Source organism: Castanea sativa, chromosome 6, assembly GCF_040712315.1.
Source record: "Castanea sativa cultivar Marrone di Chiusa Pesio chromosome 6, ASM4071231v1".
NCBI lineage: Eukaryota > Viridiplantae > Streptophyta > Magnoliopsida > Fagales > Fagaceae > Castanea > Castanea sativa.
Window position 1 is genome coordinate 24,294,496 of NC_134018.1, and position 17,271 is coordinate 24,311,766.

Genomic DNA, 17,271 nt, shown 5'->3' on the forward strand with positions numbered 1-17,271 from the left:
CATTATGTTTGAAGTGTAATTATTACGTGGTTAGTGAATGCTATTATTAATACTAAGCTGCTTTGTTTGCAGGAAGTGCCAGGTGTTCTGACTTGTCTGTGCTTTACTTTCTAATTAAATTTTAGTCAAATAACTAGTCAGTTCTTAAAATTATTATCACCTTTTCCAACTTTTAGTTTTTGTGATTACTGTTAATTTGGATATGCTGTTTAGGAAGGAAACCTTTTTTTTTTCTTTAAATTGTGTTATTGTTAATGGTGAACATGCTTTAAATTGAATATGCAATAGTTGTGTGTTGGAACTACTAGATATCCTGTAATTATATGCTCTTTCTGATAGGGATGATATTGAATGAAATTGGCTAGAGGATTAGAATGACTGCTTGCTTAACCTTATGAGTTGAGAGGCCTTGGAAGGTAATAAAATATTGTTCAATTTTCAAGTATTAGAGTTTCAATAAGTAGCTATTATTCTTTAGCCCTTTTATAAAAGGTGGATAATTTGTGTTCTGATTCCATCTTTACGCACGGTCTTGTTTGGTTGGGAGTGGCCTTTTTTTTTTTATTGGTAAGTTTTACGCACACCTAGTGGGTCTTGAGCCCACAACCGCATCTTCCATCATAATGGGAGGAGCTATAGCTTATTGGTTGGGAGTGACCTTGATTCCTGAATTCTGATTTTATATGATGTTCAGCTCACTTTCTTCTAACTTTATTTATATGTCAATTTTTTAATTTGACTTAGTTTTCAATCCCCCTTATACCTGTTGTGCAGAACACACCACTTGAGAAGTTGGACAAGAAACATTTTGCCAAAGGTTCACGTGTTTTTCAACAAAATGGGACTACTGCAGCTCTGCAACAAGACGAGAATTCAAAAGAAATTGCCCTAATGGAAGCCAAAATGCAATAATTGTGTGACTTACTGGATGAGGTTAGCCTGTGTTCCATCCTCATCTAATCTTACCTTATGTTTGTACCCATTGTGTGTAATTGAATTACTCTTTTATGTTTGGGTGCATTTAGATACATGCATACAAAAGTTCTTTTATGTATAGTTCTAACAACTACATGTGTGATTTTTTTTTTCTTTTGTGATCTTCCATAGACAATTGCACGAACAAGAGACAATATTGTGAAGAAGCAGGCTTTGACATATGAGGAAATCGAAGCAGAACGTGAGGAGGTGAGTAATTAGACCTTTATTTTAGTCTTTCCAATCATTTAAGGTAGAAGTTCAAATCCTGATTTTGAAAAGACTTTGTTAAAACCTTTAATGTGTCTGTTCTGTGGTGTCTTGTGTCTATAATGCAACACATTTAATTTACGGGGGCTCAAGTGGTCTTGCAGGTCCATATGGAGCAGTTGATAGAAAACTGTATGTGGGCAACTTGCACTTTAACATGACTGAAAGCCAACTTAGAGTGGTACTGCAATTGCATACTTAATTTGGTTTATCATTGGCATTTTTCTTTTAATTGAAGTGATAATTATAAATTTTCATCTATGCAATTTTTGAAATCATTCTGTTACTCAGATTTTTGAGCCATTTGGTCCTATGGAGCTTGTTCAACTGCCCCTTGATCTTGAGACAGGACACTGCAAGGGTTTTGGATTTGTTCAAGGCAGTACAAATTCTAGTTTTGTAAAAGATTGATTTTAATTGATAAGGTGGTATACGAGTAGTTGTTTGATCTTCATGCTTTTGCAGTTTGCCAAACTTGAAGATGCAAAGGCAGCCCAATCTTTGAATGGAAAAGTGGAAATTGCTGGTCGAACTATCAAGGTAGGTTTCTCTTTATGAAACTTTAACTTGGATGTTACAAGTGTCGATATTGCTGTTATTTATCTGTGTTTGTACTTTTGTGGCCATCATTACTTATTTTTGCAGTTCTGTGTGAATATCTTTTGACTAATCCTGTGCCTGTATATATAGGTTTCATCAGTAACAAAGCATGTTGGAATACAAGATACTGGAGCAAAATCAGCAGACTTTGATGATGATGATGGGGGTGGTTTGGTGAGTTAAATTTTGATATCATATATAGGGAGTTTAGCTTTAGCATAAAGATGGGTGATCTATGTGGTTCAGTTTATTAGATTATGTTGATACTCATTTACCATAGGTAGAGTGCTGCATAATGCAATTAGGAGTATGGTTAATTTAAGATTATTTTCAATCTAGTTAGGCTGTTAGCAGGCTTGTCTCTTGGCAACACTTTTGTGCATAGCCATAGTGATTGATTTTTTTATAAGAGCTATATAGTTGAAGAATGCAGTATAGTCTGTTCTGTGGCGTCTTGTGTCTATAATGCAACACATTTAATTTACGGCAAGGGTTAAGCATCCAGTATGGTGTGATTAGTTTGGGAGCTGCTGATGGGGTAACCTATCCATGCTGTATACAATATTAATTTTGTTTCAAGCTTTGAACCACCCCCACCCCAAGGTGGTTCTGCTCTCATCATGTGTATACCCTTAACTGCAGCTTTGTCTCTTAAATAAAACTTCCTGTATATCTATCAAGATATTGAAATGAGTCCACAACTTGGGTCTAACAAAAACTTGAGGTAGGCATGAAATTCCTTAAAAGCAACATGAAGACTTGAGGTACTTAAAAGCCACATCTTATCCTTGCCTAATGTTTTTGCAGACATGATTCTGAAAATCATTGTGCCACTTTTCATTCTTTTTTAATGTTTTTTTTAACATCTTGAGGTACTTGTTAAGTAAAGACATGCTCAATTCAACACTGATTTGAGTCTTACTTTTTCAGGAGGCGGTCGGGAAACGGTTGTGATTAGTAGTCGGAACATAAACGGAAGTGATCATTCTTGTCGTGTATTGCCATTAAGCTTGAAAGGGGAAAATAGTTGGGATGTTGAGAATTAGAGTTGAATGGCTAAAGTGGAGCTCAACATTTTGAGTGTTGTGTAATTATGTTATTATATCGATAAAGCCGTACGAAATACAAAATTCTCATTTTTCAATTTAAGAAGCTTGTTTAAAGTTTATTTATTTACTTTTATGAGGATGCTGAGATGTCAGACGCTAAGGAACAAAGTCATAGTTATATCACATTCTGTGGCTTTATCTGGGTAATTTGGCAGGAATATTGCATATATTTTGCTAGTTTGTTATGTTGATTGGCAACAATGAATGGGCTCATTCCTTTTGTAATGTAATTGCCGTGAAATTTCTCTCTTTTGTTTGGACATGGCATTCAAATGCCTGCACTTGTTGAGAAGTTTAAAATCTAGTTTTTTCATTTGTGATAGATATCAAATCGGTTGTTCATAGTTACATTCCTCACCGGTGCCAAAAGCAGAAAATGTCAGGTGCAAATAATGAGAATATAAAGGAGCAGGATCTTACTGAGAATACTGTAAAAAATCAAGTTCATGGTGACAGTTCCGTGAAACTCGAGTATTAATCGGCATGACTCAACAAATTCAGGCGAATCCAGATTGGTACTCGAGTTTCAAGAACTCGGGTACTTTTCAAGGTACTCGAGTAGATGAAGCTCAAGTATCAGTCTGAATTATCCCATCACAAGCTGGCGGACAATCCAGATTGGTAACCGAGTTTAGTGGACTCGGGTACCAGATTATACAGTACTCGAGTTTGGAGAACTCGAGTACTAGGTGAATTTTTTAAAATAGAAATTCCATGCTGGCATACCACGGTAGAAGTTTAAAATTTAGTACTCGAGTTCACCAAACTTGAATACCGAAAAAAGTGGTATTTCCCCAATTACTTGCGAAACAGTATTTTCTGCCTAAATTTTTTTTTAAATGATGGTATTGGGCCGATTTGGCCATCTGAACCCATATCAGTTGCACAAGTCCAGAAGAAGAGCCACAAGTCCAAGTCCAAGCCCAAGCCCAAAGAACGCTACATACAAATAAAATGAGGTGACAGGGGTATATGTGTTGCTCATGCGAAACGTAACGTTGGTCTCTGAAATCGTTTCCAATTCCCAAATTCATTTGAACTCTGTGTCTCTATCTCAAGATCAAACGTAACACAGAGCATAATAGAGTAATATTGATCTGATCCGAGTTTGTTGGAGAATATTCATTCAGACAGACAGACAGAGTGTGTGAAATAGAAATAGATAAAGATGGCGGCTTACAGAGCAGAAGATGACTACGACTACCTGTTTAAGGTGGTACTAATAGGAGACTCAGGTGTAGGCAAATCGAACCTGTTGTCTCGCTTCACAAAGAACGAGTTCAGCCTCGAGTCCAAGTCCACCATCGGTGTCGAATTCGCTACTCGCAGCATCCGTGTCGACGACAACATTGTCAAAGCCCAGATTTGGGACACCGCTGGCCAAGAAAGGTTTTCCCATCTTCTTTATTCGTTCTCTCTATTTATTCATTATATATATATATATATATATATATATATATATATATATATATATATATATATATATTCTTCTTCTTCTCATTTTATTTATTTATTTATTTTTAATTTGGGTATATAATAAGACTCTTTATTTTATTTATTAAGAATAAGAAAGAAGGGTTCTGAGATAGCAACGTGTCCCAATTGCTAGGCCTAGGAGGACTATTAATTGGTTGGATTTGGTAGCTTTCATGGAGCTATTAGTATTAGGTCCAAATGCAAGTCTTAAATAAGAGGCCCCACTTATCTTTCAGGTGGTTAGACAGACGTATTAGTCTTAAATAAGAGGTTCCACTTATCTTTCAGGTGCTTAGACTGACAGACTTATTATTAGATAGATAGATAGATATTGAAAGGTAACAAAAGCAGGACTGGAGGTATTATTATTATTATTTGTTCATGTCATGTGCATATTTATTCTATTCCACCTAACAGCTGGATAGAGAGGGAGTAGAAAATGAACTTCAATTTCTTCCGCATTTTAAACAGGGACTTAATTTTTTAAGTAAGTCATAGGATGAGCGTTCTCGATTCTCCACTAGGAGTTTTCCTGATATATAGTTCTGGTGGGTGAGGTCTGTATTTGATAATTCAATAATTGGGGAGAGGAGATTCAAACCTAATTCTCCTACTAAAGGATAGCAGACTATGCCACTGAGCTACAAAGCTCTTGCCAAAGTGCTCTTGTCATTCACCAAATAAATCTTATGAATAGAACATCTAAATTAAAGATCAAGATTTAAATTAGGTTGATTTATCTTCTTGGTTGCAAAGAAAATGCAGTCAAAGAAAATAAATTAGGAATTGGGATCCTAGTCCATCTATCTAAATATGGATAATGGACCATACTTGTTTAAAAACACAGAAAAAGACAGCAAGTGTGTGTGTGCGCGCGCGTGTGTTTGTTTTAAGTTTCTCTCTTACTGCAGTATCAATAATGTTAGGGGTTTCCACGTCTCCTGCATTTGTGTACATAATCAGCTGGAGTCTTTTAATGCTTTTTGTTTTATTATGTTTAGCGATTTGTTTTTCCACAATTCAACCATTTCAATGGTTTATTAATGAAGATATGAACAAAGATACAAGGGAGACTTATAACTCTCTGGTGGATGATTGTCAACCTTAATTACTTAAATGGTGCATAGTCATTTAAACACTTACAAGATTTAGCAGTTTATTTGCAACCCTGTTTAGTTTTGAAGTGAGCCTAAATTATCTGACTTTTAGGAATTCAACAAGTTAGCAGTAAACTAGATTGACTAAATATGAAACTTAATTTATATCTGTTGCAGAGTGCAGACCACCTTAGATAGGGAAATCTCTTATGTCGTTAGTCATCAGGGACTTTTGCCCTATTAGACATGTTGGGGGGTTTCTAAAATTATTGCTAAAGCTTTAGCTACTCGACTGCATGCGGTCATGGGAGATATAATTTTAGCTTCACAGAATGCTTTTGTTATAAACAGGCAGATTCTTGACCCAGTTCTTATTAATAGTAGGTTGAAGTCTAGTATGCCAAAATTACTTTGTAAACTATATGTCGAAAAGGATTTTGATCATGTGAATTGGGGATTTCTTTATGAATTTGCTAGAGCGTAGTGGTTTTCCTGATAAGTGGATGAGGTGAATTTTCTTCTATCTATCTGATTTTTGTTTTTCTATTCTTATTAATGGTTCTCCCTACGGTTTTTTTGAGAGCTCCAGACGTTTGAGACAAGGAGATACTTTGTTATTGGTTTTGGTCAACGAAGCTCTTGGAAGAATGTTGGATAAAGCTATCCATGAGGGTCACATGTTAGGTTTTCATGTGGGTAATTTACAGGGTAGATCTTTGGTGGTGTCCCATCTCCTGGTTGCTGATGACACTTTAATTTTCTGTGATTCTGACCTTGATCAGATTTTGGTTCTCCGTATGGTGCTTATTTGGTTTGAGGTTGTTTTTGGCTTGTCTAAAAACAAATCTGGGTAAGTTAGGATTGGTACCTGTGAGAGTGGTTCACAATATTGAGATATTGTTGAATGTCCTCAACTGTAAGCAAGGTACTCTTCCAATGAAATATTTGGGTATCTTTGGGTGCAAAGTTTAAAGATAAGACAATATGGAACCTGATTCTGGAGAAGGTGGAAAGGAGATTAGTCGGTTAGAAACATTTGTACTTATCCAGGGGAGGTAGAGTCACTCTAATTAAAAGTACTCTATCAAATTTTCCTACTTATTTCCTCTGTCTATTTCCTATCCTTGCTTATGTGACTAATCGTATTGCAAAACTTCAATGGAATTTCTTATGGGGTGGTCTAGGGGATGAACCCAAATTTCACCTAGGTAAATGGTAGTCCTCTTTCTTCCAGTGGCTTGGGGATTAGGAATTTGAGGATTTTTAATGAAGCTTTGCTTGGGAAGTGGTGGTGGATATTTGGGCTTGAAAAAGATGCTCTTTGGCAACAAGTGGTAGAGGTGAAATATGGATATGTATGGGGTGACTAGTGTACAAGTTCAGTTGTTGGTCCTTATGGTGTTAGTTTGTGGAAAAATATCAGTCGGGGATGGCCTTCTTTGTCTCATTATATTGTGTATGAAATAGATGATGAGTCCAAGGTGAAGTTTTGGCGAGACCGATGGTGTGGGGAGACACCTCTTGCTGTAAGCTATCTTGAATTATTTAGATTTTTTCGAGATAAGGAGGCTAGTGTGGCTAAGCTTATGAAGTTTACTAATGGAACCCTTCATTGGGATTTAAGTTTCTTTAGGGCTGTCCATAATCGGGAATTGGAGGCTATGTTGAGCTTCATGGATACCATATATGGTACTTTTGTAAAGGGGATTGGGGAGGATAAAATGAGATAGAAACCAAATAGAACTAAGGGGTTCATGGTTAACGCTTATTATTGTTTGCTAGTGAGCTCCAATGATTTATGTTTCCTTGGAAAAGCATATAGAAGCAGAAGATCCCCTGTCGAGTGGCTTTCTTTTTCTGGATTGTAGCTTGGGGGAAATGTTTGACGATTGACAATTTAAGAAAAAAGGAAGGTTTTGATATTTGGATTAGTGCTATATGTGCAAGTGTAATGGTGAATTAGTTGACCATCTTTTCCTTCATTGTCCGGTTGCCATGAATTTGCGGTCTATGGTTTTGGGCTTATTTGGAGTAAGCTGGATTATGCCAAAGTTAGTTGTGGGACTCCTAGCTTGTTGGCAAGGACGGTTTGGCCGTCATTAGAATTGTCATATATGGATAATTGTTCCTCATTGTCTAATGTGATGTCTTTGGAGGGAAATAAATAGCAGGTGTTTTGAAGATAATGACAGATTCATATTAGACCTCAAGTTATTTTTCTTTAGAACCTTAGTAGATTGGCTGTCAGCTTTGTGAAACCAATCATTCTCTTCCTTTCTTGAATTTTTTTATTTATGTAATTTTTGTACTTGATTTGTTTGACCCCCTGTACGCTTCTTGTGTACTAGGGCGTTGCTTTTTTATATCAATAAATTTTATTACTTATCAAAAAAAAAAAAAAAAAAAAAGAGTGTGGGACAACCCCTTTCGACAAATACATTTTCTTCCACCCAGCTTAATCTCCTTTGCATACGCTCTAGCATAGGATCCCAATAGAATTAGCTTTAAAAGAAGCTCCTAAAGGAAATCCTAATTCCAAATATTTCATCGGAAGAGATGAAATTTGACACCCCATATTGCTTGCCAATTCCTCAATTTTTGGAACCTCTCCTATAGGCACGATTTCAGATTTGCCCAAGTCAATTCACAAGCTTGAAACTGCCTCAAAGCACAAGGATACAACAAAGATATCGAATGTCTGTAGAATTTACCTCACAAAAAAGGTGTATCATCTGCAATGAGGAGATGAGATATAAACATTGAGTCCCCTCGAAAACTGTCAATAGAAAATCCACTTAGATAACCTCCTAACACTGCTCTAGTGATCATCCTACTTAAAACCTGGTATTGATAAGTAATTGATCTTTGAAATGTATCTTCCCAGTCGATCTGGAAGTGCAAAGTTCGATTGCTTCAAGTTATTAGATCAAGCACCATTAAACTTTTGATAAATCCAAATATCTTGTTTTTGATTGTTAATTTGACTAATTATAATAGTCTGTAATGAAACTACTAGACAAAAAGATGATTAGTGACATGAACAGTACAGAACTTATGTGGATATGTTTTTTGTGAGGCGTTTCTGTCAGACTATTGTTCTATGCGTAATATTAGAACCAGGTATCCAGTGTGCTCTGGGATTTATCAAAATGGATATGTTACCACTTAGTTAGCATTTGGTGGTGTCATGTTTTGAACTATTTTAACAATTTTCCTGCTGCCTTGTATCTGTTTACACCACTGGTATATATTTCTAGGGTAGTTGCATCTCATGCTTGTAATAGTTTTCACAAATAATTGTGTACTTATATATAAGGGCAGAACTACAGAGAGTAGTTAACAAACTGTAAATTTGCTTATGTTTACATTGGCTTAGTTGTTAGAGTTGGAAGACCTAGGAAAATTTTTACATTTTCTTTCATTTCTACTTTCTTTTAAAAGAGGTGATGTTTTCCTTTGAAACAATGGAAAGGTAATCAGACTATCAAAGTGCTCTCAAGCTGTGTACTTTTACTGACACTGCCACAGCTAAACTGGGATTTGTCAAATGTAGAACACCTTTATATCACGTGTTTTACCATGCTTTCAAGTAGTGTCAGGTTTGAAAGTGAATCTAGGTAAGAGTGAGATTGTCCTGGTAGGGGAACTTAAAGGTTAGAAAACATGGCAGATGTTCTGTGCTGTAACAAATGAATTACCTTGTAAGACCAATTTGTAATCCCATCATTGAGAAGGCTAGGAGATTGGAAGAAGTTTTATTTGTCCAAGAGAGTAGTTTGACTCTTCTAGAAAGCACGATTCTAACTTATGAGGCCAATTGTTTGGGGGAAAGGAAATTGCGCACTTTTAATCAAGCATTATTGGGTAGGCTTTGGCAATTTGGAGAAGACATGCATGGTCCACAAATTGGGTTAGGAGTACCCATGTTTGTAGTTTATGGAGGAGAATTAGGGCAGGTTGGGAAAGATTTATGGATCATGTGCTATCCAAGGTAGGGGATGGCTACTAGGTGAGGTTTGGTGTGTTAAGTAAAGTGGGAATCAATCTTTGAAGGATTGCGCCCAATTAGGCCTTGATTGGCTCTTACCTAATTTATTAAAATGAAGGGCCTACGTGTCAGGTTATCAATGGTTTCCATGATCGAGAGTTGGGAGTCAATTGATTGTTATCTGACATGTTGTACTCTAGTATTCCATTGAGAGAGGGCCTTGATCATTTGAGTTGAAGGTTGAATAGCAATGTTAGGTTTGATGTGCGTTTCTACTTGTTTAGCCTTGACCGAGGCTAGCACTACACTTTTCCCTTGAAAGAGAATTTGGTTTGCTAAGGCTCCAATACTTTTAAGGCAGGGTCCTTATAACACCAAAAGTATCACCAAAGTATACCAGGTGCAAAGTGTGATAAGTATGATTGTTTAGAGTGCAATGTGTGCATTTGGATAGTTTAGGGTGTATAAGTGTATTTTGGTACATAGTTTAAGGGGGTAAAATGTAATTTTTCCTTTAATTAATTAATTGTCATATTTCCATTTCCATGTCATCATGTCCATGTCCATGCTTGTTAGGGTTACCACATGCCGTTGTGGACATTTTGGAGAGAGAGGAATCATTGCACTTTTGAAGATGAAGCATCTCTGCTGAAATCGAAGTCATTATTTACTAGATAATTTTTTGACTAGTCTTGGGATCTTGGGATTTGGGTTTTACCGATACTTATTTTACTGTAGTTTCATTGACTCTCTTGTTTGACAATGTCCTGGTAGTGATTTAAATGACAAACTTTTTTTTATTACAATCATAATATAAAATGATACTGTTGCATTGCTATGAAGGTTTGAATTATTTACTTTCATCGTTAAAAAAAAAAAAGCTTCTATTTCCCAATTCTTGGTTCTAATGTTATCCCCTTAGTTCTGAAATTATACTTGTATCGTTTGATGCCATAGGTACCGTGCAATAACTAGTGCATACTACCGAGGAGCTGTGGGTGCATTGCTTGTTTATGACGTCACCCGCCACTTCACGTTTGAGAACGTTGAGAGATGGTTGAAGGAGCTACGGGATCACACAGACTCCAATATCGTGATAATGCTTGTGGGTAACAAGGCAGACCTGCGTCACTTGCGTGCCGTATCCACTGAGGATGCTACAGCCTTTGCTGAACGAGAGAACACCTTCTTTATGGAGACATCTGCCCTTGAGTCTATGAATGTTGAGAATGCATTCACTGAAGTGCTAACCCAAATATATCGAGTGGTCAGCCGGAAAGCACTTGATATTGGAGATGATCCTGCAGCCTTGCCTAAAGGACAAACCATAAATGTTGGAGCCAAAGACGATGTTTCAGCTGTTAAGAAAGTTGGTTGCTGCTCTGCATAAAAATCATAAACAGTTATTATATCAAGGAGGCTAAATCTTTTGTCTCTTCGAATTTCACTGCCCCTGAAATATGAGGATTTCCACCTGCAGCAACTACTGGACATTCTCACTACCATCTAATTGTTATGGTGGTGCTTAAGTTTGAGGTTGGCTCAACATTTGCAGTCCAAAGAAATGCCACATATTACATTTCTTGTGGTATATTGTTTCAATTCTATTTCTTAGCTGCTGTAGTTTTTTGTTATACTTAGTTGCTTTAGATTATAGAAAGAGTTTTTTGGATTCAATTTAATCTTGTATCTGGTGAAAGATTAGTTGTTCAATTCAATGTTTGGATGATGTGAAATAGTTTTTTTTTTTTTTTTCCGCACGTGTACCAAACCCCCTCCCCACCCCCCAAAACCCAAAAAAAAGAAAAGCAAAAAAGCAAAAAAGGATAAATGAAACTAGTGAATTCCACTAGATATTTTCAACCATGGATAATGAAGATGATGTGCTGCTTTTGTCGAGTGCATGTGTTTAAGATAATGAACAAAACTAAAAGAGAGAATATATGGTCCACGTTATAGAAAAAGACAGCCGACGGAGTGGTTCCACAAACACTTATTAATGAGTCAGCTGCGATCTATGGTCCACATTTAAGGGCAACAAACTGAAGTGTCTTTTTCTAAATCCTCAACTTGGCTTTTTTGTACTACATGGGTCCTCAAAAAGTTCATAGATAACTTTCGTGTCAAGTGCTCCTTTGTATATTTTGTCCATACGTGATTAGCCTAGTCGGCAAACGCAATCAGTGAGACCTTCCTACCAAAAGTGCATATTCATGTGGTTATCAAATTTATTACTTTTTTTATATTTCTATTCTAATCTAAATAAAAGTAGAAATTAAGTGTTTAAATGAAATCATAACAATATGTACGATCGAGATGCATACTTTCTTTCCTCGGAATTGTAATTCAATTGGTGAAAGCACCACACCAGCACACCTTGGAAACTATGAGTTGAAAATTCAAAATCATCATATACCAATAATAATCTTTAGGAATTTAGCCATAAAAATTCAATCGATATTCAAACTTTCAGAGATATCTCAAAACATGAAAAACTCTTATTATATTGAAAATTAATATCCGGAAGGAAAGAATATGAGAAAAAAAATTATTAATATTAACATTAACAACCAGTCAAACTCAAAACTATATAAAGCATATATCAATGAATTGCATAATAGTTAAAACATCATTGCTTATCACACAAAATTAACAAACCATATAGAGATAAAATGGTGTTCTGCAGCCATCTATCGTGGTCATCGTCATCTTCATAACATTCTACCTATAATAATGATATATACTAACCTTTGTTACTCGCTAATCCCTTATCATATATGGTTGAATATTCTATTTCGCCGAAAGATCACTTCCACTCAAAAACTTTTCCTTGCACAGCTAGCTTACAAGAGATTCCTAAGCAATGTAATAATTTATATATTATTTTCATAAAACTGGGTATACAAAAGTTGAAAAAAATAATTATATAATAAATCCGAATACTTTTCCCTGCAGTGCTTACAATAGATTCCCAAGCAATGTGTGAACTTGACACTCTTTAACTGAGAAGCTTTCTCTTGGATTTCCCTGTTGAATTTCATGGACAGCATTTGAGATGTAGGGTGAGTTATGTCTTTTCCATCATCACCGACAATCGAACAATGCAAAATGTCTAGCTCCCTAAGGCTCCTCAACTTTCCATCCAAGAGCAAGCTCAAAGCTTTGTGACACAAAGTAGACTCTGAAATATCCAAAATCTTTAGCCGAGGGAACCCTTCTATGATACTTGAAACCTCCTTCTCTGTTATTTCTCCATGGACACCAAGCTCAACAATGTTTTTGCAAGAATCAGCAAGTTGTTGTAATAGTAATCCTTCATGGGAATTAAGTCTTGCTTTGAAAACCTTAAGGTTTTCCCAATATAGCAAAGATGTGTGAACAAGGCACGCATGTAAAGCAACATCACAAGGCATAATAACACTTGAAATCATTGGAGTTCTTTCGGCTATGTAAACCATAGCAAAGTAACTAAGCATGTATTTCCTTGGGAGATGAATAGAGACCCAACCATGGTACCGATTGATAGCAAGTCGAAGAAGATGAGTGAATCTCAGCCGTTGGATTTCATCGTCGAGCTCATCGATAAAAACGAGGTCTAAGATGGAGTTGTGGAAGAGGGTGTCTAGAGTTGCAGTGAGCCATGCACGAGACACGTAAGGAGTGACAAACAGTTGGTCATGGAGGGGAAGAAACGAAAGTATATGTGATAATAAGAAAGGGTCAAAGTCACTCCATGGTGGGATGATTAATTTGCTACTATTTTTCTTTCTCATTGGGAATGAAAAGAAATATAGGGTAGGGGAGTTTTTTTTCGTTTGGAAAAAATACTAAGGGTTCAAGGGTTTTTATAGGTGGGGTTAAGGTGTAATTAATGTTTCTTGTTGCATCTATACATATATATATATATACGGAATTCACGGCGGTAGCTAGAGACCCATTGAGGTTTGATATGAAGCTGACTTAATATTACAATGGGTTCGATGCACAATATTATTAGGGACACATATGTATCTAAGTATTTGCTGTAAAACTTATCCAACATATAAAATACGTATCGGATATATATAATAAACACTGATTACATCATTACACTCTAGGATCAACATATTTTCCTTGATTGTTTTTCCTTTTCGAAAACATAAATTGTCTTGTATACAAGGAAATTTAATGGGGTTTCACCGTTTGAGTCTTTGAGCTTAGATAAGAATTAAGAAATTAGTATGTTTGACACGTCAACACTAAGAGCCTATAAGAGGATTCTGTAATCCACTACAACTAGAATTATTTTTTCCTCTAAAAAAAATTAGAAATAGTACGTCTAACACGTTAAAAAAACGAGAGATAGTCTTAATCAATTGTTCTTTCTTTATTCGAGTAATAAGAACAAAATTTCGGGATTTCGAATTAGAATTTAGGATTACAGCTAACCAGCTTCTTTACGTCTTCATGGGAAATATTTTGTGGGATTGAAAACCACTAAAATTAGTATCCATTTTTATTTTTAGAAATTTACAAATTGATGTAACACTAAAACTGATTAGTGTAAATGATTTTTTTCATTTTATATATATAATCAAACTTGTAAAATATTTTTTTTAACCGTAAAATCATTTATAAAATATTGTAAAATGTTTTACTTTTGAAAATTTGGTCAAATATTCTCCAAAAATGCAGTGGCTTTCCTTCCCCCATTTGGTCGCTAGGTCACCGGTCAGGTGGCCGGAGACATCACTTCAACGACCAGTGCCGGAGGTCAGAGACCCGCTCTAGTTAAGGGTGTAGCCAACCTGCCAAAATCGACCCAATCCGACCCAATCCAACCCAACCCAACCCGTTGGGCTGAATCAGTTTTTGGTGGTTGGTGGGTTATGTTGGGTTGTGAAATTTGCTCTGGCTCAACATTTTGTCCACAGGTGTTGCCGGAGCCACCACTTTGACTATGACTGCCAGTTCCAACGGTCCAGTCACTAAACCTTTAGCACCAGCAACTTCAATGTTGAGCCATCGGTTTTGGTGGTTTGCTTGAAAAATTTTACTTATCATACCAAACACCTAAAAATATTTTTTTGAAAATGTTTTACATGTCAAAATATTTTACTTCAAAACAAACGAAGCTAAATGTTTTTCTTAATAATAGCAAGATGTGTCAAGTGCTAACTAGTTAAACTGCAAGAATCTTAGCAATTATTTTATTGTTATGTGCTTAAAAAATGACACATTAATTTAATTATAAAACTTATATGATAAATTAAGTTTGTAATACCTTTAATATCATTATATTACATATTTAAAAATCACTATATTATATTTTAATTTATTTTTTGATAATTTGAAAGTTGGAAGAGTGGAGATTTGAACTCTAAACGTGTTGATTAGCAATAGACCAGCCCATTTATTAGCAAAATATGCAGAAGGCATAGATGATTTCCTTGTATGGATGGAAGAGAATCCTTGCTTTATTGAGCAAGCTCTTTCATATGATGTTCTTTCTTGATTTTTTCTGAATAAAGTTTGCAGTTCCTATCAAAAAAAAAATATTGAGTGACAAGAATCTTGACTATTATATTGGATTTGAATTAAGGATTTTTTTATAGTGAGATTGGTGTAACTTTTATCAATATTAAGCCACTCAATAAATTTTGGATTTGTTTTATTACAAATGTAATGTTTCATTTAAAAATCAGCAATGCTATTGTCAATTAAAAACATCAAAGAAAACAGGGAAGTCATTACCATTTATAAAAAATAAATAAAAATTTTAGTTACTTTAAGAAATTGGCAATAGCATGGCTAATTTCACTAATTTTTTGAAGCAACGCTATTCTTACTACAAGAAACGAGGGCTATAGCCACGTTTCTAAAACGCAGCTATAGACCCTAAAAACGCTACTATAAGATATAGCTGCATTTACAAACGCAACTTATACAGCGCGACAATAGATCCTGTGGGTCTATAGCTGCGTTTTTTCAACCGCGACTACAGGTTGAGACCTATAGCCGCGTTTTCTTAAGCACGGCTATAGGCTGAGACCTATAGCTGGGTTTTTACAAAATGTAGCTATAGACCATGTTTGGGCTGCATTTAAAAACGTAGTTATAGGCTCTGATCTGTAGCTTCTTTTTATAAAACGCGGCTATAGCCTTTGACGTTTTTTAAAACGCAGCTATAGACCATCTTTGGGCTATAGGTTTTTTTTCCCTTTTTTTTCCTTGCTTAATGATAAATTCCTGCTCAAATTGAACCATGCTGCAAGCACTTAAATTTACAAAACAGATAATTTGCAAACTACAAATTGATCCATACTACAAAACAGATAATTTACATACTACAAATTCCTGCTCAAATTGAACCATACTACAAAGCAGATAATTCATTGCCAAAACCAAACAAGCACCCAACAAAAAATTGCCAAAAGATCCTATACATCACAAAAAATATAGAACAAAGGACCCTTTTCTCTTCAACAGCCACAGTGGTAAGCCCCTCTTTGCTACATCTCAGATTCTCTAACACTTCCTCAATGGGTATGTTTTCCTACACTCACAAACACTCTCTTTTTAACTATCACCCATGAAAGTTGTTATAATTACTACAATGCAACTGAAGATTGGCTCAGAATAGCCCATGTCAATGCTGAAGAATGAAAAAATAACTTGAAATAGTACCTTCTCATCCAGGGCCATTATAAAACCTGATTCCATATCATCAACTCTCTTCCCTATGACTCCTTGTGTAGCCAACTGAACCCACAAAATATGATAGCCAACAGATACTTTAAAGAATGCATGAAAAGAGCACAAAATAATTAAAGGAAACCATCATGAAAGCTAATCAAAAAATATATGAGAAAGAGGATTTTTTTGTTTTTATACAATGAGTAAATATTTAAAAGCATTAAAAAAACACAAACCTACCCAATTGAAACAACCCCCTTTTATTGTACCTAAAAATGAGTATATCTTAATGATAGACCATAGAATTGACCACAACCAAGCACCAGCAATATCAAGCACTCCCCCTTGAAGATGATATGTGATGCTTGAAGTTCAATCAAATTTCTATAAAATTATAAACTGACAATACTCATACCCTAGAACAGTGAGACCCAAAACTAGTGGTAGACCCTTTCACCATCAAGCTTATATCATAAATTTATTTTATGTAACACAGCAAACAGACTATAGAAAAGATGTGATCATGAAAGTGGCACTAAGCACTAAATAGAAATTTAAAAATAATGAGCACTCCTACTACTTGTAAGGTTTGGAAAAACATGACAGTGTATATTGTTTTACCTGAGAATTCACAATTTCATTCCCATTATTTATGTACCATGAAGAGTCCCCATCAAGCATTGTCACCCTGAATATATTAAAGGCATCGTATTAGTATCACATAATAATGCATTGCAAAAAGTCGTGTTTCGCTAAATAATATTTGTTTGCTACCTGAGAAGAACTTGAATCACGCATATGTGGGCAAATTGTTCAAATGTAGATCTACATTTCTTCAAATTGTTCTACAAGGAGGTAAAGCCAAAAATAAATAATTAAATAAAAATGAAATGGTAATATTTTTAGTAAAGCCTCATCCTTAATGACTTAATAATCTTGTTTAGGTTTGTGGTGGTAAGTTCTTGTATTTTCTAGTTTAGTGTTAACATACAATATATAATACTCATGAGTAGCATTTTACCTTCTAAATTGCTCTTAAATAATATATTATTATATACCTATACAGTAGTATGCCAATGGG

The 17,271-nt window shown here is 35.4% G+C and overlaps 1 protein-coding gene and 2 long non-coding RNA genes across 3 annotated transcripts; 2 read left to right on the forward strand and 1 right to left on the reverse strand.

Annotated features, from left to right (window-relative positions):
* Positions 1-276: 276 nt before the first annotated feature.
* LOC142638057 (uncharacterized) lies at positions 277-1,207 on the forward strand. Its single transcript, XR_012844966.1, has 3 exons — positions 277-416; positions 775-933; positions 1,108-1,207. It is a non-coding gene; the product is annotated as an uncharacterized LOC142638057 (long non-coding RNA).
* A 2,723-nt stretch (positions 1,208-3,930) lies between these two features.
* Positions 3,931-11,251, forward strand: LOC142640732 (ras-related protein RABA1f-like). Its single transcript, XM_075814960.1, has 2 exons — positions 3,931-4,343; positions 10,473-11,251. The coding sequence occupies exons 1-2, from the start codon at positions 4,123-4,125 to the stop codon at positions 10,903-10,905; spliced, it is 654 nt and encodes a 217-aa protein (XP_075671075.1). The 5' UTR covers positions 3,931-4,122; the 3' UTR covers positions 10,906-11,251.
* LOC142640733 (uncharacterized) lies at positions 10,523-13,459 on the reverse strand. Its single transcript, XR_012845223.1, has 2 exons — positions 12,478-13,459; positions 10,523-12,371 (listed from the first exon to the last, which is right to left on the reverse strand). It is a non-coding gene; the product is annotated as an uncharacterized LOC142640733 (long non-coding RNA).
* Between the last annotated feature and the right edge of the window lie 3,812 nt (positions 13,460-17,271).

Bases quoted from the DNA above. Each gene is read 5' to 3' on its own strand.
- LOC142640732 (XM_075814960.1), top strand. From the start codon at position 4,123: ATGGCGGCTTACAGAGCAGAAGATGACTACGACTACCTGTTTAAGGTG. The intron at 4,344-10,472 runs GTTTTCCCATCT...TTGATGCCATAG, and splicing joins GACACCGCTGGCCAAGAAAG to GTACCGTGCAATAACTAGTG.